This window comes from Leucopleurus acutus, assembly GCF_964270905.1.
Source record: "Leucopleurus acutus genome assembly, chromosome: 1".
NCBI classification, from domain to species: domain Eukaryota; kingdom Metazoa; phylum Chordata; class Mammalia; order Artiodactyla; family Delphinidae; genus Leucopleurus; species Leucopleurus acutus.
Window position 1 is genome coordinate 28,368,985 of NC_139142.1, and position 25,769 is coordinate 28,394,753.

Here is a 25,769-nt window from a genome sequence, read left to right on the forward strand (position 1 = left end):
ATCTACATATACATACATATATTTAATGTAATACATATATATGGCAGAAAAAAATGTCAGAATTCTAGATGTTCACCCTTTGTTCTAGGAAACAATTAACTAAAAATAACGTGCTATTTATGCTCTGAATTAAGGTTTTCTCTTTTTTTAAATTATTTTTATTTCGGGCTGCATTGGGTCTTCGTTGCTGCGCGCTGGCTTTTTCTCTAGTTGCGGCGAGCGGGGGCTACTCTTCGTTGTGGTGCGCAGGCTTCTCATTGCAGTGGCTTCTCTTGTTGCAAAGCATGGGCTCTATGCAAGCAGGCTTCAGTAGCTGTGGCTCGTGGACTCTAGAGCACGGGCTCAGTAGTTGTGGCTCACGGGCTCTAGAGCGCAGGCTCAGCAGTTGTGGCGCACGGGCTTAGTTGCTCTGTGGCATGTGGGATCTTCCCGGACCAGGGCTCGAACCCGTGTCCTTTGCACTGGCAGGCGGATTCTCAACCACTGTGCCACCAGGGAAGCCTAAGGTTTTCTCTTAATAGGCACAAATTAAAATCTTTCTGCCTTTTAAAGGAGGAGAGCAGCAAGAAACATCCTCACAACCAAAGAATTGTGGAATAAAGAAGTAGAAACTGCACTATATTCCCATTCTGTGACCAAAATTACATTTGACTGATAATAGCACAGAATATATGCTGGGAAAATGTGTAATATTACTGCGATTTATTGCTGGGTTCTTCCTGTTTCTTGTGTATCAAAAAAGGGCTAGCCAATGTCAGGTCATTCCAGACCACAAATCAAGGGCCTATCAGCCAACCTTAACCTTGTACACTTCTGGAAGTCAGGAGAGGACTAGGAATAACCAAGTGCAGTAGTAACTTGCTGTCTCTGGAAGTGCTCCTTCCAGGATCCTAGTCATTTGAAATTGTGCCCAGAGAACTTCTGGGGAAGACTTACAAACTTGAGAGAGGAGGTCATCATTGGTAGTAAACTACTGAAAAAAAAAATTTTTGGCATAAAGAAATGAGTCAATCCCCGATTCTCTCTTTCTCTCCCTCTCTCTCTCTCACACACACACAAGCTGTGTGGAATATGTTATCCAAACACTGAGTTTCTTCGGAACTGAGTATCATTGGAAGTTCACATAGTCGCTCTATATTAGGTAAAACTAATGGACATGTAACCAAAAAAGATACACATTAATTTTTTTATAAAATAACACAATTTATTACTATTTTAAAACATCTCACAAAATAACATTCAGAAACTCAACATTTCTAAATAATTTAACACAGTAAGTTTAGTCATAAAGACATGCTACAAAAATTCCTGCATATAAAAGATTATTACCGACGTATTAATAGATGTTAAAATGTTCTTCAGAATGGAGTTGGTTCTAGAAGCCAAAGATTCTGGAGTGATGCTTGTGATCATGACTGACACCCTGGGAGAAGCTGGCCATATGTATATTCTCTACAGCTACCAACTCACCAGTCTTTTGATGGGATTGATCACTCTAGGCAATAGCACCTCAGAGGCAGGTACCCTGCTGATCAAACAAGCAAAGAACTCCCCACCCTTGTAACATTAGCCACAACTTAATCTAGCCAACATCTAAATTAATTTTTAAAATCTAGATGTAGGAAAGATAACTCACAAAGTTTCTATTCTGAGTAGGAAATTCTTGATATACCCCCAGAGGGATGACTTAATGTAGCAGACATGGAAGATGACACCAAGTAAGGAAGTAGGGAAATCCTGGCTCTGATTATGCTGACACACAACTACTGCTCAGGGGGGCTTAGAATGAGCAAGGATGAGGTTTGATTCTCTAATATCCACATGCAGGCTAGGTATTTACCCATCTTCCCTTTGAGAGTACTTTCCACCAACATCCAGTTCATTTTAAAGTGCAAATCTACTGAAAAATAGCTTACTCTCCCCCACCCCCTGGTTAAATTTGGTAGATCATAATTTGGTTGGCTGGTTCCCTTCTAACCTGCCCAATATGGGAAATTAACTAGAATCCAGTTATGACTTCTCCAAGTGTCAAGTGAAAATTTATCTTAAGTTAGAAAAAGGTAAGACTCAGTCTAGTTTTTCAGTTTTCTTTCTTTGAAGTCAATGGTTGATAAAAAGGCAGGAATAGAGATATAGATGAGGGATTTCTAAAAGTTCAGTGATTTTTAAAAAAAATACCTTTAATTTTTTTATTGCACTTACTTTATAGTTAAAAACACTCATGCTAAAATGAAGATTAAGGAATATGGTCAAGTTAGCTATGTCAGAAGCACCAACTCTGCTATACTGAATCTTGTTTTATATTTAATTATTTACAGGCACGTTAAGCAGCCCAAATAAAGAAAATGTGTGCCAAAGAAATTAATTTCTGGTAAAGGGTAACTTTCAGTTTAGCAGTTATTTCTTCCTCCTTTACCAATACTTAACAATGTAAGGTCTTTGTGAGCAGACAATCAGACTGCAGTTAGAGAGACAATCAGACTACTCATGATTGATGCTTTGACACTTCCCCCCCAATTTTTTAAAGTTAATGATTTAATCCAACCTCTCTAGGCCCTATACTTTTTTCCATTTAGTCCTAAGAAAAATCCAGCTGGAAGATTCTGGGCCACATAGATAACCACCTTCGACTCTACTTACACATCACCAACTCTGAGAATAAGTTAACAGTTAAGATTCATTTCGTACTCCTCTTTATTCCACTTCAGACCACTGGTAAGAGGTATCAGAAGAAGCATCTATTCAAGTCAAAATTTCTTTCTATACAGGAACCACATTTATGTGTCTTACACCACCTCTATTTGTGGAATAGATCCAGTAACCATACCAAGTTACTGGCCAGTTATCATGACCAGATAGTCTTCGGTCCACATGCAGAATCGGTGTCTACACCAGCTACTTTCATATATGATTACCAAATTTTATACAATATTTTTCTGTATTTAAGGACTGCTACAGTCTACAAAATTTGTGCATTATTGGACAATGAATGAATACTTAAAGAATGAACACCTAAGAAGGATGATCCATTTTCTGAAGTACACTTAAAATGTTAAACTTTAGAGACAAAGCAAAATCTATCATAAAGTTGGATTTTGTTGATAGTAGGAGAGAGGTAGGTTAATAATTACTGTCCTAAGATAAGAATGCTAAACAATAAAAGCTGAGGCCCTGCTAAAAAACAAGTTGAACCTTCCAGCCCTGAGTTTCTAATGTTATGTGAAAATTATTAAAATAAGCATGACAAAGGAAAACACCAGTGACCATTTCCTTCCATCCACGATTATTAAATACATCACCTTCTCTCAAATAACAACTCAGGTAGCATATGACTACAGAGTGAAAATAAATGGACCTTGGAAAAAGGAATGTTGCTACAAAGCACTGGTTCTTAACCGGGGGCGAATATGTTCCCACCCTTCTGCCCCAGAGGATAGATGGCAATGTCTGAAGACACTTCTGATTGTCACAACTTGGGAGAGGGTTCTACTGGTATCTAATGTGTAAAGCCAGAGATGCTGCTAAACATCCTATATTACAAAGGACAGCCCCCCTCCCCACAATGTTATCCAGCCTGAAATATTAATAGTGCCAAGGTTGAGAAACTCTGGTTTAAAGGAACAAACGCCTATTTACAGAGAACACAAAAACCTTTCAAGACCTGACTAGTAATACAGCCATAAACTTAATGTTAGGGAAAATAGGAAAGCTGAATTCCTTGGTAGACGAAAATAAAATTTCCTGTGAAAAATTAAAATACTGTACTGATTCCATCATTATAAGAAAAGAAGAAATCGAATGATCCACTAAAACGGCATAATGCTTTAAACAAGGAGCACAGAGACAATCTCTTCCAAGTAGGTCAAATATCTAATCCGAGAAGCATAAACCCAAAGCATTTAACATCAGCTAAATCTGCAGCAGTAAAGGATGATTTAAGGAATGATTTGAGAGAATATTCTGAACTTCTTCATATACCTTATCTTCCATTTTCTAATAACATGGATTCTGGCTTTAATTCCAAGAAAAGGAGGCACAGAAGTCATTCGATATTTGTTGAGTGGAACTGAATTATGAATTTTGTGTGAAATGGACACAGAAAAGCACCTTACACTTCTCTGAGAACTACCAGTGATTAAAAGACATTAAGAAACAAGGAGAAACAGAGAAAATTAGTTTCTATATTAAGAATTCAGGAAAACCAAACACCAACACTGTAAGTTATTTTATAAATAAATTCAGTATGAAGTCATTCATTCATTCCCTACTATATTCACTTCCAGCATAACTTTTAGAAAATACATCCATACCTAGCAATAGGGCTTTAAGCTTACCTACTAGATGAAGTGCAGAGTACAAGAAAAGAAGATCGTCTTCTTAGTTTAAACATCACCAAGGAAAATTCTCATTGCCTATGGTTCACAAAAGAAATAGTCAAAGGCTTTGAATGTATAAGCCAGTCAGAGTAAAGATTTCTTCCTATCAGACTGTAAGGAAGAGCAAAAGGAAGCTAAAAATAGTATTGGACCTTTATTTAGAATTGATTGTCAAAGCAGTGGTCCCTTTTGATCAGAGTGACTCAGAGAAATCATGTAATTCCTACTTAAATGACAGCTGAAAACTTCAGAAAGCCAGGACTACTTATGCAATCACTTTTTAAAAATGACTCTTCCCTCTTTGACTAGTTTTACACAAGTAAATGGGGAAATAGGAGCCAATAGTTTCTGGTTGAGGGACTTTAGGCACAATATGGCAGAGGGCCTCTGACATCTTTTTTGCAATCTATCAGTTACTCAGTCACAGCCTACTATGGACTTCATCTGGTTACTGACTACCGTATCTTGCATTTTCCAAAAACAACTTTTTCTTATATGAAAAATTCCAAGCTCTGTATCCAACTGTTGCTTTGCAATTCTGAGGTTAAATCACCTGCTATGCTTCACGGAAGAAGCAATCCTCAAAAATAATGCCGTTTGCCTGGGATTCCATAATGAAACATCTCTTTTCCATCCACAAACATATACATAATTCATTTTAAGAGCTGTTTAACTTAAGCTTTTTGAAAAAATATATTTTGAAATACTAAATTTCACTTATTGAAAGGTACCAAATCCAGTCTTTCAAGTTCTACACCCTTACAACAATCACTTCTCTCAACATGAGGGTCAACAGACCAAAGTTATTAGGGCAAATTTTAAAAAATATGAATGGCCAACATTTAGGCTAGGAATTCAAATATAACTACTGCTTATATATATTTACTTATCTAACATATTGGGTTGGCCAAAAAGTTCCTTTGGTTTTTAAGTAAAAATAAAAGACACATTTTTCATTTTAATCAAGAACTTTATTGAACAGCGTATTCACCCTTTTGTTCCACTACCTTCTGCCATTTTTCAGGCAACTTCATAATTCCATCTTCCTAAAACTTTTTATCTTTTTGAGCAAAGAACTGTTCCAGGTGCCTTTTACAGTCTTCCAGGGAATTGAAATTTTTTCCATTGAGAGAATTTTGGAAAGACCGAAATAAATGGAAATCTGAAGGTGCAATGTCTGGTGAATACAGTGGATGAATCAGAATTTCCCAGCCAAGCTATAACAGTTTTTGCCTGGTCATCAAAGAAACATGCAGTCTTGTGTTATCCTGATGGAGGATTATGTGTTTTCTGTTGACTAATTCTGGACACTTTTCAACTAGTGCTGCTTTCAGTTGGTCTAACTGGGAGCAGTACTGTTGGAATTAATCGTTTGGCTTTCCAGAAGGAGCTCATAATAGAGGACTCCCTTCCAATCCCACCATATACAGAACATCACCTTCTTTGGATGAAGACCGGCCTTTGGTGTGGTTGGTGGTGGTTCATTTCACTTGCCCCACCATCTCTTCCGTTCCATATTATTGTACAGTATCCACTTTTCATTGCCCGCCACAATTTGTTTTAAAAACAGAACGTTTTTGTTATGTTTAAGTAGAGAATTGCATGCAGAAATACAGTCTAGAAGGTTTTTTTCGCTTAATTTATGTGGAACCCAAACATCAAAGCGATTCACATAACCAAGCTGGAGCAAATGATTTTCAACTCTTGATTTGGATATTTTGAGTATGTTGGCTATCTCCCACGTGGTATAACGTTGATTGTTCTCAATTAATGTCTTGATTTGATCGCTATCAACTTCAACTGATCTACCCGACTGTGGAGCATCTTCCAGCGAGAAATCTCCAGCACGAAACTTCACAAACCACTTTTGACACGTTCGATCAGCCACAGCACCATCTCCATAGGCTGCAGAAATCTTTTTTTGCTTTTCAGTTGTGTTTTTACCTTTCTTGAAATAATAAAGCATAATATGCCAAAACTGTTGCTTTTTTTCTTCCATCTTCAATATTAAAATGGCTACACAAAAATTCACCAATTTTGATAAGTTTTTTTTTTTAATGCATGCTGATATGACAGCTGTCACAACACAATCTAACAAAATTGTTTCAAATGAAGTTAAAGACAACTAAGCGCTACTAGAGCCATCTTACGGGAAAAAACCGAACAAACCTTTTGGCCAACCCAATATAAGGAACTATAACCAAAAAGTATGCCTAAGATCAGGTCCATATGTGTAATAAGGCCAAAGTATTGGTCAAAGGAGTGATTATAACAGTCATTTTAACCACTGACCTGGGTCACGGAATGACTGGCTGACTGTTTGCAGGACTTGAGTGGACATGCAGGTAAACACAACATAAATTCCAGTTGACAATGCACACACTTTTGGAACAACAAATAAGTAAATATAACATGGGCTATAAGGCCTCCAAGGTACTAATTTTTCCTTTTTTCACCATAGTTTTTCAAACTGGACTTTGGAGTCTTGATTCTAGGACTGCTGCTATATTTCTAAGAAGAGCTCTTCCCAAACCAAAGGCATGACACATTTGTGCTTCTGAGTCATAAAGAGATGGACCTTCAAGAAAGATGGCCTACAGATTCAAAAGTTAAGTGTATATATTTAAATGCCTGGCCTAAAAAAAAAAAAAAAAAAAAAATGAAAAAACTGAACAAACTGAATAAAGAATCACATTTGTTCCTTTGTTGTTAAAAATGACTGGTCTATAAAGGTTTCAGTAGATGGGGCCACGCAGTACATAACTGGGACTGAAGACAAAAATTGAAAATTTATAGCTTCTAAAAAGAGCACTAGAATATATAAAGTTGGTGTTATCATTTGGGGGGAGAAACACTGAATAGGTTATGAGAAAAAAAGGAATGAAAGATTTGTTTTATCTTAAGAACCATTTGCCCCACACAGAATCTTTAAAATAGACAACTATACAAAACTTATCTATTGTTCTCATGACATTTAAATAAGTTACACAAAGTGGAAAATGTGGTGTTAGTTATCTTCTTCCTCATTCTCTTTAATTACTGGGGTACCTAAAATGAAAAAGAAAATTATTACTGGTCATTGTCAAGAGATTGTTAAATTCTAACTGAAAATATTTTTCTGTTAACCTGAGGAGTTCTGAGATGCTGAGAAGTGTGCCATAATAAAAATAATATCATAAGATAATCTTTTAAATTTCTAATTATCCAAAAAGCCTCTCAGGAGAATTCCCAAATGGATTAATATAAGTAATTACAAATATTCAGGTCCCCAAATACAGAGTTACAAATAAAAATGCCTACAGGTACCAGGCAGAAAAATAAGGCCCTATACACACTAAAAACTTTGTATGTTAAACACAAAGAAATATTCATTTTTCACAATAAAATACGCAATCCCAGCATTGCCAGAATCTGAATTTTTATGTTACTCCCCCAAATACTAAACATTGGGGATAAATTGGAAAAAAATAAAAAGAACCAAGGCACAGAAAATAAAATACATCTGCAGGCTCTCACTGGCCCAAGAGCCAGCCATTTCTGAGCTCTGGCATTTGAAGCATGTCCACAATCTGACCCTAGTCAACTGTTCAGTCTTAACTCTTCAGCCAGTCACCCTCCACTCCAGATGAACTGATCAACTCATTGTCTCCCAAACTCATCTTGCAGACTACTACTTCTGGACTCCTGGCTAACAAAGTTCCTCCATTTTGGAATGCCCCCCGTAACACCCCTTCCATCTAGGCCCTACCCTTAATTAAGAGCCATCTCCAGTGCCTCTTCCTGTGTGATTCTTCTTTATGGCAACGAGCAGAGTCTTACCCCTCTGTACGCCCCACAGCATCTGTTTGTGGGGGGTAGTGAATGTTTTATTGAAATATACATACAAAGTACACAAATTATAAGTGTACAGATTGATAAATGTATACAAAGTGAACACATCTGGTAACCAGCACCCAGATTAGAAAGAGAACATTATCAGAACCCCCAAAACTTCCTCAGGTCCCCTTCCAGTCACTGTCCCCCAACAAAAGGTATATTCTATCCTAATGTCTAACACCATGGATTATTTTGCCTGATTTTGAAACTGATATGAATAGAATGATGTAGCGTGTGCTCTGTGTCTGGCTTCTTTTGCTCAACATTATGTTTATATGATTCATGTATATTGTGTGAAGCTATAGTTCATTCATTCTCATTGCTGTTGAATATTCCATTGTACGAATATGTCATAATTTACTTATCTATTCTATTGTTGTTGGGCATTTGGGTTGTTTCCAATTTATAGCTATTAAAATAGTGGTGCAATGAGTATTGTCATACAGGTCTTTTGGTAAACATCCATGCTCTTTTCTTCTGGGTATACAGCTAGGAGAGAAGTTGCTGGGTCATGTGGGATATGTATGTAGAGCTTCTGTAGATAATGCCAGTTTTCCAAAGTTATACCAAGTTACATTACTATCCAGCAGGGTATGAGAGTTCTAGTTGCTCCATGTTCCACTAACATTTGGTATTGTCTGTCTTTTTCATTTTAGCTCTTTAACACCCCTCAGTTTTTCTTACAAGCAACTGAAGAGGAGCAAAAAGAGGCAAGCTAGCAGCTGTGGCCACCTGTGTTCTGGTCCATCTCACTGGTTTAGGATAGACCAGCTGGTTTTTCTAGGGGCTGTTCAGATTGGCCTGAAGTCAATATTTGGTCCAAAAGGCTGTATATAATGTGGCTTGGTCTATTCAGGGTCTATATAAGGGATTCTTTTCCATTCTTAATGGAAGGGTTCACTTCCTGTGCACAATGAGAAAGGAAGATAAATGATTTCAAATGGTTTCTAGAGGTCAAAGTTGAACATAAAAAGGCTGAAGTCCAAGGCTCTAATGTACCCTCTCTTTTGTTCTATTTTATTTTAACTTATGAAATATTCATTCATATAGATACAATATAAATAAAGAGTAACAAAACCAATTATTGTATACCCATCACCCAATTTAGGAAACAGAACATCACCAGTATCTAAGAAACCTGTTTGCCTCTTCCTGTTTATTCCTGTACCTCCCACAAGAGGCAGTCTAGTGTCTTTGTTATTTTACAGCTAGGTATGGAGCCAGAGGGATAAAAGGGAACATTCTGCATGATTCCATTTATATAAAACTCTATAAAATACAAACTAATCTATAGGGACAGAAAGCGGATCAGTGACTGCCTTGGGAGGGATGGTGGTGAGCAGCAGGAGGGAGGGATTACAAAGAGGCAAAAGGAAATTTTTGGGGGGTGATATATATGTTCATTATCTTTTCCCCCCAACTTTATTGAGATATGATTGATATATAACATTCTGTAGGTTTAAGGTAAAAATGGCCTGGCTTCCTCATAGGACCACTGGAAGGAGTAAAGACCCAGGGAGGTCTGTGACTCTTTTATTATTTCTGGTTTTCAGATGACAAAAGAACAAAGTTTGGTGAGATGAATTAACCAGCCCGATGACAAAAAAGCTAGAACTGGGACTTGAACCCAGTCAGTCAGGGATCTCTCCTGACATTTTCACATATCTTAGGTATTGAGAAACTAAAATTAGGGGGGAGAGGGAGAGAGAACATTACAATTTTGATCCAATTGTGAAAAAGCAACTCCTTACTATTTATGTCTAATTATTTTGCAAAATAATATATTTGGGACTTGAGAATAAACCCAGCTTTCTTATAAGCTTTTGGTTTAGGGATGATCTTATACCAGTCTAAATATTCTAGAAGTCTTTCATCTCACTCTGGCCCAAACTGGGACCACAAAATTTCCTACGGACAGAAGTGGCCTTGGCGACCAGAGATAACCTATCATTTTCTTTAGTTTTGCTCCTTTTCATGATTCCGTGCTACAAATTCAATTCTTACACCCAGAAAACATTTCCAAGCTGGCCCAGAGTCACTCACCATCTAGCTTTTTCAGTTTGGGTACTCTCTTGGTTGCCTCGTCAATCCAGTTCCCTTCAGCAGAATGTTTCTCTTCCAAGGGATTGCCTACAAACACCAGGTCTTCTAGGCATGGTAGTTCTGCCAGCTTCACAAATTCACCTACAAGTACAAAGAATACATTCCATATTAAAATGGCAAGTTTTATGATTTTGAAGGGTGAATCCCAGTATCACTAGCCCTCAGTTTGTGACTATTCAGAACAATTCGTTGTTTAAGATTTTGAAGGAAGTAGGGGACATTATACCATATGAAGTCATTCTCTGAAGACATTATGGAAAGGGAGGGAAAGCGAGATGTACCTCTTCTACCTTTATGCTAATCTAAGGATGGGATAAGAAGAGGAAATGAGGTTCAGAATCAACAAATCTATCTCCAGTGACAGGTCTTCTCTATACTGTACTACATCAGTATCAGCTAAACTAAACTGCCTTTGTCTCTACCATTCCCTCATCTCTAAATTCTTAAAGCAACTCATTCAAGCCTCTATTGTAGAACTTATCACACAGGTTTCTAATTATTAACTCATAAACTAATCTTTCCCACTAAGCTGTGAACTCCTTGAGGGCAGGGATAATGTCCTATTCAACTATGTATCTCAACAGCCTGGCATAGTTCATGGCACACAATAGGGCTTTAAAATGCTAAATGGATAATGTACAATAAAAAAGAAAAGCAATATATATGTTAAATAAGTCTTCCACCCAAGAATTATTAAACCGATTCCTTTTGGCCTTTGGACAATAGTTTAATTTTTTTCATGATTAATAGGACCAGAACCTATTCAATTATAATCATTCTAAGTAAATATTTAAATGTAAATTTCAAGTGTTTAGATGAAATATAGGAACTCCTATAGCTATTTCCCTCTGTGCTTAGAAAGAAATGTCCCCATTTCGTATCTTGTTCCCTATAGGGCTATTTTCTATAAACATGAGGTAGAAGGTTAGCAAAGAGCCAGCCTCACTTACCCCAGTCTTTCACCAGGTTATTAGACATGTAAAGAATCTTCAATTTCTTCATTACATGGATCCCTTTCAACTTCTCAATAAAATTGTAGGAGATCCACAGTTCTTCTAACGTGTCCCCTACTGCTTCCTGAAAAAGAAAGCAATTTTATTTACATACTTATTTTTAAGCTTTTCCTTCTGTCCCCTTCCTCATAAACATAAAGACAATGGCCTTCAGAGAGAACTGAGACCAACCTGTCCACTGGCAGGAGAGCTGAAGGCTGTGTGGGAGTTTTTTCTCATTAAGAAAGCCAAGTAGAACATTTTCTTCCTCTCTTCAAATTGATCTGAACTAAGAATACCTACTGAAACCACCAAGAGGGGAAATAAGAGCACTGTTTTTTTTTTTTGTTTTTTTTTTTTTTTTTTGCGCTACGCGGGCCTCTCACTGTTGTGGGCTCTCCCGTTGCAGAGCACAGGCTCCAGACGCGCAGGCTCAGCGGCCATGGCTCACGGGCCCAGCCGCTCCGCGGCATGTGGGATCCTCCCGGACCGGGGCACGAACCCGTGTCCCCTGCATCGGCAGGCGGACTCTCAACCACTGCGCCACCAGGGAAGCCCTATTTTATCAATTTTATTGAATAATATACTTTTCAAATCACTTCCCTATACATTGTATTATTTGATCCTTATTTAATTAAGATAGGCAAAGCAGGTTATTTGATTTCTATTCTAGATAAAGGGCCTTTTCTAAGATCACAATGCTTTTTTTGGCTGCACCACGCAGCTTGCAGGATGGGATAGAGCCCAAGCCCACGGCAGTGAAAGCACGCAGTCCTAACCACTGGACCACCAAGGAATTCCCAACAATGTTATTAAATAGTAGACCTATGTCTAAATTTCAGGGTTTTTAAAAAATATTTATTATGAAAACTTTCAAACATAAAAAAGTTGAAAGAATATTATAGTAAATACCCATATATCTACTACCCAGCTTCTACCATTAACATTTTACTATCCTTTTCCTGTCACATATCTGGTCCATCTATCCATCCTGCTATCTATGCATCAATTCACCTTATTTTTTCTGATGTATAAAACTCAACTTAAAACCCATAGTCTTTTCATTATACTATAATGATTATGTCATACTGACTCTTAAATGCTAGATACAATCAATAGTGGCACAAAAACTTTTCCTTCTTTCATATACAAAAGACAAAATGTAGTGATTATTTGTTCCTTAAAAAACAAAAAAGTGACTAGGCAGAATCAGTTCGATGTTCAATCCCCTCTTAACCCAAAAGGATTTACCTACATCCACATGGTAATGTTAGAATGTAGGACCCAGGTCTATGTCCTGATAACTGTCCCTTTAAAGACTATAAAGAGAATAAATGTACTCTGGATAAAGATCATTAATGCATTTTCCATACAGATGGAACCAAGGGGAAAAGCTGAGAATGGAGTGGTCTGAGTTAGTTCTGTGTGTCATCCCAAGGCCCACAATTCATCTTAGTTTCAACTTTCTAAGTAGGAGAAACAACAATTTCAAAGTAAAAGAAACTTTTAAATCAGTCCATCCTGGCACTGAAAGTGTGAGGCAGCAGAAAAAATAGTGACTAAATAATACTAATTAGAAAGTTTAGGCTCAATTCTGGGTTCTGCCACTTACTTAGTGTCGTTTTACATGTGCAGATGAGGACTCTTGGTCAGTTTTCACATAGCCAATTTGATCAATTCTCCAAACAGCCAATTTGCTGAATTTACTCTTTTACTGATTTACTGAAAAATTGGTTAACTACTTACAAATTATAGCAATTTGTTTTAGATAGGATAGGACAGAAATTACTTTAGACAGGATAACTTCTGAAGATGTCTGTTGTGCTTTGTTCATTCCTTACAAGCATTAATTGAGTTTCGGTTAATTTTCAGCCAATTGGATGCAGCTGTTCTGCCATGACCAAATTTCTGTGCATTTGGGGACTTTACTTGGGAATATAAATTCTCATTGCAGAATGAGAATTTCTTATGTATATTGACTAACAAATGTTGTATAGATTTTGGGTGTCCAGGGCACAGTTTTGTCTTTCAGTACGTTTTCAATCTATTCCACTGTTTTTCCTACTTCCCTAAATATAACAATTCACTAACCAACTCAATTAGATTACTATTTTTATGTGTTTTAATCATTTGAGAAGTGTTCAGTGTCTAAAATATGAAACTGACAGTCTACAAAGATGGACTGACAAATCTAACAGCTGGGATAAAACAGCTGCACTAAAATTAATACTAAATAAAATCTTAAAGAAAAGTTTAAAAGGTGTTGAAACCATTCCAAGCAACACAATTTTCTATATATTTGTAAGTAGGTAATAAAGACAAAATTTTGGTGAAGCAATCTGGTGAATGTTAATCAATAAAAACTGGCTAAGTCTGTGTGACTCAATTCAGTGAAATCTGTCATTCAATAAACTAGCCCTTTGGAGAACTGTACATTGAATGAACAGGCATTTAGCAAACTGGTCTGCTTCTGCATGTGAATAAATCACTTCTCTTCTTAGTTTCTAACTCTGTAAAATAAGGAGGCTGGCACAATGAGCTAGCACCTCATACCTATTAGGATGACTACTGTCAAATAAACAGAAAATACCAAGTATTGGCAAGGATATGGAGAAATTGGAACCCTTGTGCACTGTTGGTGTGAATGTAGAATGGTGCAGATGCTATGGAAAACATTTTGGCAGTTCATCCAAAAATTAAATACATATGAAACAGCAATCCCACTACTGGGCATATATCCAAAATAATTGAAAGTAGGGTTTCAAAGAGATATTTGGATACCCATGTTCATAGCAGCATAATTTACAACAGCCAAAAGGAAGAAACAACCCAAGTGTTTGTTGATGGATGAATGGATAAACAAAATATGGTCTATTCATACAACAGAATATTATTCATCCTTAAAAAGGAAAGAAATTCTGATATATGCTACAACATGGATGAACCTTGAGGACATTATGCTAAGTGAACTAAGCCAGTCACAAAAAGACAAATACTGTATGATTCTACTTATATGAGATATCCAGAGTAGTCGAATTCATAGAGACAGAAAGTAGAATGGTGGTTGCCAGAGCTGGTGGGAGGAGACAATGGGAAGTTACTGTTTAATAGGTATAGAGGTTCGGTTTTCTAAAATGAAAAGAAATCAATTCTCTCCACGTCAATCTATAGATTCAATGCAACTCTACTATGACTTCCAATGAGATTTTATTTTTTACAGACTTGATAGACTGATTTTCAAGTTTCTCTTGAAGAATAAATGTCCAAGAAAAGCCACAAATATTTTGAACAAAGAGAGAGGACCTGTCTCAATAGATATCAAAACATATTATAAAGTGAAAGAAAAGTAAAGCAACATGATATTGGAGCTGAAATATATAGGTAAAACAACAAACAGAAAGAAACTTGAGGGACTTCCCTGGTGGTCCAGTGGGTAAGACTCCATGCTCCCAATGCAGGGGGCCCAGGTTCAATCCCTGGTCAGGGAACTAGATCCCACACGCCGCAACTAAGATCTGCATGCTGCAACTAAGAAGTCTGCATGTCACAACTAAAGATCCTGCACAGCCTAAATAAATAAATAAATATTTTAAATAAATAAGTAAAATAAATAAAAAGCACTTGCCAAAAGGATTAGCCTTAAAAAAAAAAAAGAGGGCTTCTCTGGTGGCGCAGTGGTTGAGGGTCCGCCTGCCGATGCAGGGGACACAGGTTCGTGCCCCGGTCCGGGAGGATCCCACATGCTGCGGAGCGGCTAGGCCCATGAGCCATGGCCGCTGAGCCTGCGCGTCCGGAGCCTGTGCTCCACAACGGGAGAGGCCACAACAGTGAGAGGCCCGCGTACCGCAAAAAAAAACTTGACCATCCAGGAACCTACCCATGCATATACAAGAGTTTAGTATGTGGCATTTCCAAACAGTAGGAAAAGGAGACTTTTCAACATATGGCTAACCATTTGGAGGAAAAAAAATAAGGTCTGATATCTGTCACATGCAATTTGCAAAAATAAACTCCAGATGGTTTAAAGGTATAAACTTTTTAAATTTATACTTAAAAAACAATAGAAGTACTAAAAGAAAATATAAGATGATTTTTTCATAATCTAGAAGTGAAGACCTTCTATATAAGATACAAAACACAGTTGTTATAAAGATTTGACAAATAAAAATTTTAAAACTCCATATGGCAACTATGAATAAAGTAAAAAGACAAGTGACAAACTAAGAGAAAATGTATTAAATAATTCTGAAAACTTTGCATTAAATTGCAGTATGGAATTTGTAATCAGATTACCTAGATTTGACTAAGTCCTCCACCTTTTCCTCTTCCCTCCTGCCCTTTTTCTCTCCTTCATCATCTTTTCTTTTGTCTGTTTAGCTATTCATTTGTAGATGGACATTTGGGTTGCTTCCATCTTTTGACTATAGTGCATAATGCTGCTATGAATATAAGTACACAAATATTTTGTTTGTATTTTGAGGGGGATCATTAGTTGTTTTTTTTTTAATTTAAAGAGTAACATACATAATCATCACCTAAATAAAAATATAAAATATTTTTAAAAAAAGAGTAACACACAAGATAACAACATAACAAAAATCAAATAGTGCAAACAAGTATAATGAAAAGTCTCTTTCTCACCCACGCCCGTTCCCTTCCCCAGAGGTAACAGCTATCATCAGAAATATTCTGTGCATATATGTACATAGAAATATCCACTTTGCTTCTTTTCATTTAATAATATACTTTGCAGGGCTTCCCTGGTGGCACAGTGGTTGAGAGTCCGCCTGCCGATGCAGGGGACATGGGTTCGTGCCCCGGTCCGGGAGGATCCCACGTGCCGCAGAGCGGCTGGGCCCGTGAGCCATGGCTGCTGAGCCTGCGCGTCCGGAGCCTGCGCTCCTCAATGGGAGAGGCCACAACTGTGAGAGGCCCGCGTACCACAAAAAAAATAAATAAATAAATAATAATAATAATAATATACTTTGCAAATTATTCTATTTCAGCACATATAGGTAAGTCCTACCTCATTTTCCCCTTTGATATATCTTGTTTAGCTAGTCTACTACTGATAGGCACTTAGATTGTTGCAGTCTTTTATACAAGCTATATTTCAATGAATGTACTTGGTCCACCATCTTTGTTCATGTATGTTAGTATGAAAAACTCTTCGATATAGAATAGTTGGGACAAAGTAAATACACATTGAAGATACTGATAGCTATTGACAGACTGCTCATCTCAGCAATAGGGTTTAACAGCGCCTGTTCACTATACCTGGGCATTTTACATAACTATCTGAGCCTCAGTTTCTTTATCTTAAAATGAGGACTGAGGATTTTTTATCTTAAAATGAGGATATTATCTACTTGTTGTGAGTTTCAAATGAGATAATGCATGTAAAGAGTCTGCTACACAGTTCATAAATGTAACAACAATAATAGTAATAACATTATCAATACCGGATAAATATTAGGAATATTGAGGAGTGCCTAGAATTTAATAAGAAAAAGATAAAAGTAGAAAATGGGTAAAAAATGTTAGGTCAATTTCCAAAAGAGGAAACATGCATAACCAATAAGTATATAAAAAGATGTTCAAAGTCATAACTAACTAAAGAATACAGATTAAAACAATGTAATACTCCTTTTTTGCCTATCATATTGGCAAATATTAAAAATATGGATAATACTCAGGGATGTTGAGGGTGGAGGGAGTAATCCTCACCCTTATACCATTGATGGAAGTGGAAACTGGCATAAGCATTGTGGGAGCAATCTGAGGTACTTGTCAAAAATTTAAATGCACAAAAATAACCTCAGCTTTTCTACTTTTAGGAATCTAGCCCATGTAAAGATTCAAATAACTGCTAAAGGATATATGTAAAAAGATGTTCACTACAGCATGATTTGTAATAGCAAAAAAAAGAGAGACAGACAGACAGACACCCCTTCTTCAATAAAATATCTGGAAACACTCTAAATGTTCAGCAATATATGAATAGTTAAATACATTGCCATATACTGATAACGTAGAAAACAACAGCTATTGAAAAGAATGCATTAAATCTGCCTGTTTTTACATGGAAGGATATTCCTGATATATTACTGAATGAAAAAGCAGGAAAAATATGCCCAGTATATTATCAGTACAAATATATATTACACACGCACTCACATGCATGCACAAACACACACACAGATATCTGTTTATTTGTGCACAGAAAAAAATTTAAAGTATACCAATATTATTTCTGTTACCTCATGGACTTGAGGAGGTAGGGAGAGGAAAGACTTTCACAGTGTATTTCATACATTTATGAATTGCTTGATTTGTTTTTTAAATACAATTACATCTATTACTCTTAGAATTAAAATTTTAACCTAATAGTTTTTCTAATTAGTAATATTACAAAGCATTATTAAGTCACAATAAATATTTATAGAGTGCCTACTACATGTATAAAGCACCAGTGTAGATGGTAATGAACAGAACTGACGTGCTTATCAGAATTTGTGTGTGTGTGACACGGAGAGAAAGAGACAGAGACAGAGGGAGAGACAGAGAGAGGGAAAGAAAACAAACAAATAAGAAAAATGGAAAAAAATTATAGGTGATAAGAGTTATTGCCTAGAAGACTGCTTTAGATATAGGATAGTTGGGTCTCTTTTGAAGAAGTGACATCTGAACTGAAGTGTGAAAGTTAAGGAGCCAGTAATGTGGAAATCCAGGGTAACAGAGTTTTTTAAGGCAGAGAAAACAGCAAGTACAAATGTCCTCAGGTGGGAATGAACCTGGCATGTTCAAGAAAGAGAAAGAAGGCCAGTGGCTGGAGATTACCAACTAGGAAGAAGAGTAATATGAAATGATATCCGAAAGGAAAGCAGAGGCCAGCCAATCACATATAAGAGCAGGCTTATAATGTACCTTAATAGTCAGTTTTCCTAAGTAGTTTTAAATAGACTCCTTTTCTTCAATTTAACATTCCATGTTTCACATATTAGAGTAGTTATTTGTAACTTACTGAGGCAGCTATTCAAATCATGCTATGAGGCTGATGTGTCTAGATGAATAACTCAGCATGTGACCCTATTTGAAGTCCACCATCTGTATCCTTATGCAGACATATTTTTCTTTAGTCTTTGCATAAGTAGTAAAGCTTTTGGACTGGTTAAATGTTTTTGGTGTGTGTATACACACACACACACACACACACATACACACACATACACACATCCTGGGGAAAAAACCAACTGCTGGGGGTTATTGATAGCAGTCTATAGAAAGTAAAGAGATCTAAGTAAGTGATGGTTCAGCTAGATAATATCTCCATACATGTCTTTAATCCTATATTTACAATTTCTTTGTGGTTTCTAGGTATATATTACATTTCATGGGAGAAATTATACACCATATCAATAGTTGAGAATCTGGTGCTCTGTAAATACCTGGGGGAACATCAAGCATTTATCATATTGGCCCTAAAAATTTAGGGGTATATTTATTTGCAAACTCTTCCTTTACAGATAATTCAAAGTAATGTTTAGCATGAAGCATAATAAATTCTGAATTTTTGTACTATAATATTTTATCCATTATGAATAATGTCCCTATATATGACATTTTTACCATCTAAGGCTCACAGAATGAAGAGAAGGCAAAATGTCGTTACATTTACCAATCATTTAGAACATCAAAAAAAATTTTTTTTTATAGATCATTAGGATTTTATTCATCACATCTAGCTAGAAAGCAAATAATTCATCTACTGGTTATTGTTTTGGGGGAGAAAACTCCCTTTATTTAACTACAGAATGTAATCTCTAAGAATTTCCAAGCATTTCATAAATTTATGCCAGTAAGTAGACATGTAGATGTGGGAATATTATCAGATAATTCAAGATAATTCCAAAATTGCACCTCTGAACACTGACTCCTATTCACGTGTTTTGGCTGTTTCTGTAATGGGTGGGGGAGGGGAATGGTCATTTTAGCCTGTCTGGTCTTGGGAGGTTATTGTTGGGAAGCACTGCAGTTTCAGCCTCACTGACTCTTATGAAGAACGGCTAGAATTAACGGGCTTGGGAGGGGGACAGGAAACCCAAGTTACAAAATATTTCAGGGTTTTTATGATAACAATCAGCACTTTAAAAAAAATTATTATCTTTTGGGGAATGTACACAAGAAAAAGAAATTTGTTTCATCTTTTCTGAAATTGCCTAGTTTTACAATATTGTTTCATCTCAACTTAGCAAGGAAATTCAAATGGCCAATAAATATACAAATAAAATACACTGTCAAAAACTTTTAAAAATTTAAAAATGCCCAAGGTTGGTAAAGGGAAACGAAAATCCTCATACATTATTGATGGTAGTATAAATTGTTACAAGCTTTCCAAAGGATAACTTGATAATATGTCACAAAAGCCTTAAAAGAAATTCATACTTTTGACCCAGCAATTCCATTTCAAGGAATTTATCCAAGGAATTATTCATAGATGTGTGCAATAATATAGCTAAAAGGAGATTTATAACAGCATTGATTATAATAACTCCAAACTGTAAATAAATAACGAATAATAACTTATTTAAATAAATTATGGTACGTCAATAAAATAGAATATTATGCTGTCATTAAAAAAGTATGGTTGAAAATTATTTTAAAAACTTAAATAAAATCCTCTGATCAAAAACCTCCAATGGGGCTTCCCTGGTGGCGCAGTGGTTGAGACTCTGCCTGCCGAAGCAGGGGACATGGGTTCGTCCCCCGGTCCGGGAGGATCCCACATGCCGCGGAGCCGCTGGGCCCGTGAGCCATGGCTGCTGAGCCTGCGCGTCTGGAGCCTGTGCTCCGCAACGGGAGAGGCCACAACAGTGAGAGGCCCGCGTACCGCAAAACAAAAAACCTCCAATGGCTTTGCAAGCCACTTGGAAAACAATCTAAAATCTTACCAAGTCCTATAAGGATTGGTTCTTGGCTCCCTCTCCAACCTCACTGAGGACAATTCTCCCTCATTCAACTCTTGCTCTTACTCAAGCATACCAAGGAGCTTCAGTTTCAAGACATCTGCACTTGCTGTCCCTCACGAGTCTGGAGCACTGGTCCCTTGGTCAGCTCTAGAGCCTACATTCTCACTTTTAGAGAGGACTTCCCATCAATCTACGTTCTCTTAGATGCCTTGTTTTTGTTTTTCTTAAATCAATAATTATATTTTATTCCACGTTCACCATAAAATCCATATAAATGCTACAAAGATAGAGATGACATGTTAACCACATAGGAAGATAACATAAATTTGGAAAAATATATAAATTAGGAAAATATAAAATTAGAATTTAAAATTTTCTGGCCAGGCAGAAACTTGAGATAATTTTTAACAGTAAAATTTAATGGAAATAATTATCTATTTGGAATATATATGCCTTGTTTTTCTTCACTGCACTCATCACCACCTGATGTATTATTATGCAGTTATTTTCTAGTCTGTCTCCCTCCACTATAATTTAAATTCAATGTGAGCAAGGACTTTATTTTATATCCTGCTGTATCTCTAGTGCCTAGAACAGTGCCTGGCTAAAAGTAGGCATTCAGGAAATATATTGAATGAATTTGCTGAATGAATGAATGACATGGAAAAAATGATCTTTATATACTAAGTAAAAAAAAGAGATGCAAGACAATATATATGGTATGATTTCATTCTCTACATACCCATCAAAGAATAGGAAAAAAAGGCAAGAAAGATGTCAATCAAAATGTTAGCAGTGGTTTATAGGTAATTTTTATATTTGCTTTTCTATTTTGTAAAGTTTCTGCAACAGACAAGTATTATTTGCATACTCAAGAAAAAGAGTGTATGTTTTTTTAAGTAATAAATAACAACCTACCAGTCCATTTAAGTTCTTTATGTTGTTTCTTCCTAAAGACAATATTCTCAAGTTTTCTGTAGAGGAAAGAAAACAATTTTGGTTTATTAGAATCATATTACACAATTGTTATAAATCTAATATAATAAAGCTTTAATACATTTATATAGGGACTTCTCTGGTGGTGCAGTGGTTAAGAATACACCAGCCAACGCAGTGGACACGGATTCAAGTCCTGGTCCAGGAAGATCCCACATGCCACAAAGCAACTAAGCCCATGTGCCACAACTACTGAGCCTGCACTCTAGAGACCTTAAGCCATCACTACTGAGCCCACGTGCCACAACTACTGAAGTCTTGTGCCTAGAGTTCGTGCTCCACAGCAAGAGAAGCCGCTGCATTGAGAAGCCCACGCATTGCAGCGAAAAGTAGCCCCGCTCGCTGCAACTAGAGAAAGCCCGTGTGCAGAAACAAAGACCCAATGCAGCCAAAAAGTTAAAAAAAATTTTTTTTAATTAAAAATACATTTATATAATAAATATTCTTATATAATAAAAAAAGGCTGTATTAATAAAAAATGGTAATCAAGTAAGAAATAACATAGATATATCATTAAGGTAAACACTACAATTGCACATCATGGCAGTGTTAAATTTTAAATCGTTAGCCATTTGAAATGCATGGTTTTAATACTACAAGGATAAAATAAGAGTAAAGAAGATTTGAACTTTAAATTTGGGAGCATATATATTTCAAACCTCTTATAATATGAGGACTTACACTAGAAAATAGAAAACATATTTGGTCCACCTTGCTCCACAAAGGATTAGAAGTGAAATCAAATGAATCAGTATTTTAAAAATCTTTTGCTTTCACTTTTTTAAATAATTAGATTGTGATTGGTTAAAAAATGTCTATTTTTATTTTTTAAAAGAATGTTTCTATGTTTATATCTATAGGCTATTTCTGGAAGAGAAAAGTAGAAACAGTGGTTGGTTTGGGGGAGGAACTGAGAGTCAGTCTATGGTCAGAGGAAGATATTTTTATTTATATTTATTTATTAATTAAATATTTATTTATTTATTTATTTTTGGCTGCAACGGGTCTTAGTTGCAGTATGCGGGATCTTCATTGCGGCATGAGGCATCTTTTTTTTTTTTTTTTTGCGGTTCGCAGGCCTCTCACTGTTGTGGCCTCTCCCGTTGCGGAGCACAGGCTCCGGACGCACAGGCTCAGCGGCCATGGCTCACTGGCCCAGCCGCTCCGCGGCATGTGGGATCCTCCCGGACCAGGGCACGAACCCATGTCCCCTGCATCGGCAGGCGGACTTTCAACCACTGCGCCACCAGGGAAGCCCATGAGGAATCTTTAGTTGAGGCATGTGGGCTTCTTAGTTGTGGCATGAGGACTCTTAGTTGCTGCATGCAAACTCTTAACTGCAGCATGCATACGGGATCTAGTTCCCTGACCAGGGATCGAATCCAGGCCCCCTGTATTGGGAGCATGGAGTCTTACCCACTGGACCACCAGGGAAGTCCCTGGAGGAAGACATTTTTAACTGTACCCTCTTCTGAACTATGTGCATAAAACCATGTACATACATTATTTTTCAAAATTAAAATAAAAGATTTCTAGTAAAACGCAGGAAACCTCACTTTTGTCCTAAAAATCTACTGTGATTACTTATGCATAAGTTACACATTTAATTTTCACAACTTAAACTTCTATAACTATGCTGTCCAGTATGGTAGTTACTAACCACATGTGGCTATTTAATTTAATTAAAATTAAATACGATAAAAAATTCAGTTTCTCTGTCACATTAATCACATTTCAAGAGCTGAATAGCTACATATGGCTAGTGGCAACGATATTGGTACAGTGCAGATAATTCTACTGGATGGCACTGTTCTATAACACCCATAAATCAATGGTTAAGAGCACAAATCCATAACTGAGTTCCAATCCTAACTCTCTAGGGAAGTAACCAAACCTCTCAGAATCTCAGTTTTTTCATATGTAAAATGAGGAAGTATAGGATCTACCTTATAAGAGTATAAGGATTAAATGAGATAGTTGTCTAAAATATTCAGCACAAGGCCTAATCCATGGTAAGTACAAATAAATGATGTATGTGTGTGTGTGTATCAGGCATATATAGCGAGAGAGGAGTCAAGAAATTACCAAGGAGTTTGGCCTGAGCAACTAGAAGAATGCAGTTGTCACTATCTGAGACAGACACACAAGAAGTTGGGTTAACTAGGGCTGGGGAAGGACATCAGGACTCAGTATTGGACATGTTAAGTATGAGATGTCCAGTAGACATCCAATGGAAATGTCGGACAACTGAATGTGTGAATCTGGAGTTCAGAGGAGATGTATGGACTAGAGATATAAATTTTGGAGCCATCAGCATGTAGATGGTAAAGCCATGATCTGGATGAGATAATCTAGGGAGTAGGTGAAGACAGAAAAGAGAAGAGATCCAAGAACTGAGTCCCCAGATACTCCAACATTTAAAATTTGAGGACATGAGACTGGGAAGAAGTAACCAAAAAGGCAGGAGAAACTCAGAAGGGTACAGTGTCCTAGAAATCCAATATTGAAATTGCTTCAGAGAGAAAAGAAATCATCCATGTCAAAATACACTTAGGTCAACTAAGTTAAGAACTGATCCCAGAAATTAGAGATAACAGATATATACAAATCTTTTAAAGATAGTATCTAACTTAAATATATACAACTCCTTTTTTAAAAAATGCACATGAAAATGGCAATGAAAGTCTAAAGAGATCTTATTGCTGTATGGGGAAGTAAATTATGATATCAAACTTAATAGATTAACTCTTCTAACATTACAGAATTATGTATTTTCCATATTTTATATGTTGCATAAGTAGAGAGCACCACTAGAAGGAAAACACTGTTTTTTTCTTCTTAGGTCCTGACAAAATCAAAACAATATCTTAAAGTTTTAGTAAACTAAAGGAGTATACTTTTTTACCAAGAAACTTTACTTTCTAATCTTTAAAATGAGAGTATTAGTATTCACATTGTACAGCTTTTTAGTCACAGTTTTGAACATAGTCATGTCATACAGTTTTCTAGTCACAGTTTTGAAACAATATATATTGCTGTTAGAGTTATTCTGCCTTATAACCCCGCTGTTAAATAGGAATACCTACTTATTTCAGATCCTCTTATCACAGTGTAGTAGGTAAGACTATAGTGCTCATGAAAGGAAAGGGGTGGGAGGCAAGCTAGCGTCATATGTTCAATCTTTTGCATGAATCAGTTGGCTTCATAGTCACAGACAAAGTGTATTCTCTCCATAGACTGCAGAAATACCATTTGTTATAAGCAGAACTAAACTGAGATGCATCAAATATAGCAAATACATGGTACAAATGCCTATTCTCTCTCATTCCATGCCTACATCAGATATCAATAATTGATCAAGGTACTCTTTTCCACTGAATTTTTGGAACTCTTCTTCATATGACTTTCCTGAGAGTCACTACTAATTGACCAAAGAGAATATGAGTTCAAACCCATTACCAGCCTTATATAGGTTTTTCATATTTTCATTTTCATATTGTCACAGTCATGTTTTTATGAAAGAAAAGCATGTTATCCATACTGATAAATAATGTTATCAATTTAGTCTCCTTTAAGCAAGTTATTTCAAATACCGACAAAGAATAGGGAATAAAATGAAACATAAATTGTTTAATGAGTCAGTGAAAAATGGAATAGACTGAATCATCTTATATACAACTCTAATAGTAAACACTTCCTCTCCAGCACTATATAAATACTGAGTGCAACTTTGAGTACAGTACTGGGGGGAATGGAGATTTGGAATAGAAGATAGATTAATAAGATGTGATGTTTGCCCTAAAGGAGCTCATTATCTGAAGAGACAGAACATATTCCTCACTAACTATAATAACAGCTAATATTTCTTGAGCATTTATATGCACTAGGCACTATTCTAAGAACTTTATACACACCACTCATTTAATCTTTACAATAACTATATGAAGTAAGTAATTATTATTATAATCTAAGGTAGACTGTTATAAATGTTCCCAAGAAAGAGTAATTATTATGATGATGGAGATTAAAGAAGTCTTTAGGGGTCTCCCTCTAAATGACATTTAAACTTGGCATTCTTAATCTTAATTTTGTTTCTTGTAGGGTTTTCCTGCTAGAGGAAGGGGCTGTTCTCAATGAAAAGCACTGCACTATCAAGTGCACAAAGTCATAAAAAAAGAATTATATGTTTGGGTGTGAAGAGGATGTCACAAGCTTTTAGATGACCCTGAATGCAACCTTAAGGCATCTGGTCTTTACTAGGCAAAGGGGAGGCATTAAAGATCTCTGATCTGGAGGAATGATAATGAGAACAATATTTTTAAAAAGAAAACTCTGGTGTCAGTGCTGAAGGTCAATGGAAGAACAGAAAGATAGGAGACAAGGAGATCAATTGGGAGGCTATAACAGAAGTTGTAAGGCAGTGTTTTTTCAAACTGTGGGTCATGTGAAATCAATTT

The 25,769-nt window shown here is 36.4% G+C and overlaps 1 protein-coding gene across 1 annotated transcript in view; it reads right to left on the reverse strand.

Annotated features, from left to right (window-relative positions):
* Nucleotides 1-7,126: 7,126 nt before the first annotated feature.
* Nucleotides 7,127-25,769, reverse strand: part of DNAL1 (dynein axonemal light chain 1) — a 36,353-nt gene continuing 17,710 nt past the window's right edge. Inside the window, exons 5-8 of the mRNA XM_082865615.1 lie at nucleotides 21,235-21,290; nucleotides 11,306-11,432; nucleotides 10,296-10,436; nucleotides 7,127-7,424 (exon numbers count right to left, since the gene is read on the reverse strand). Coding sequence (XP_082721741.1) covers nucleotides 7,384-7,424; nucleotides 10,296-10,436; nucleotides 11,306-11,432; nucleotides 21,235-21,290 — 365 coding nt within the window. The 3' untranslated portion in view covers nucleotides 7,127-7,383. The remainder of the gene's footprint in view (nucleotides 7,425-10,295; nucleotides 10,437-11,305; nucleotides 11,433-21,234; nucleotides 21,291-25,769) is intronic.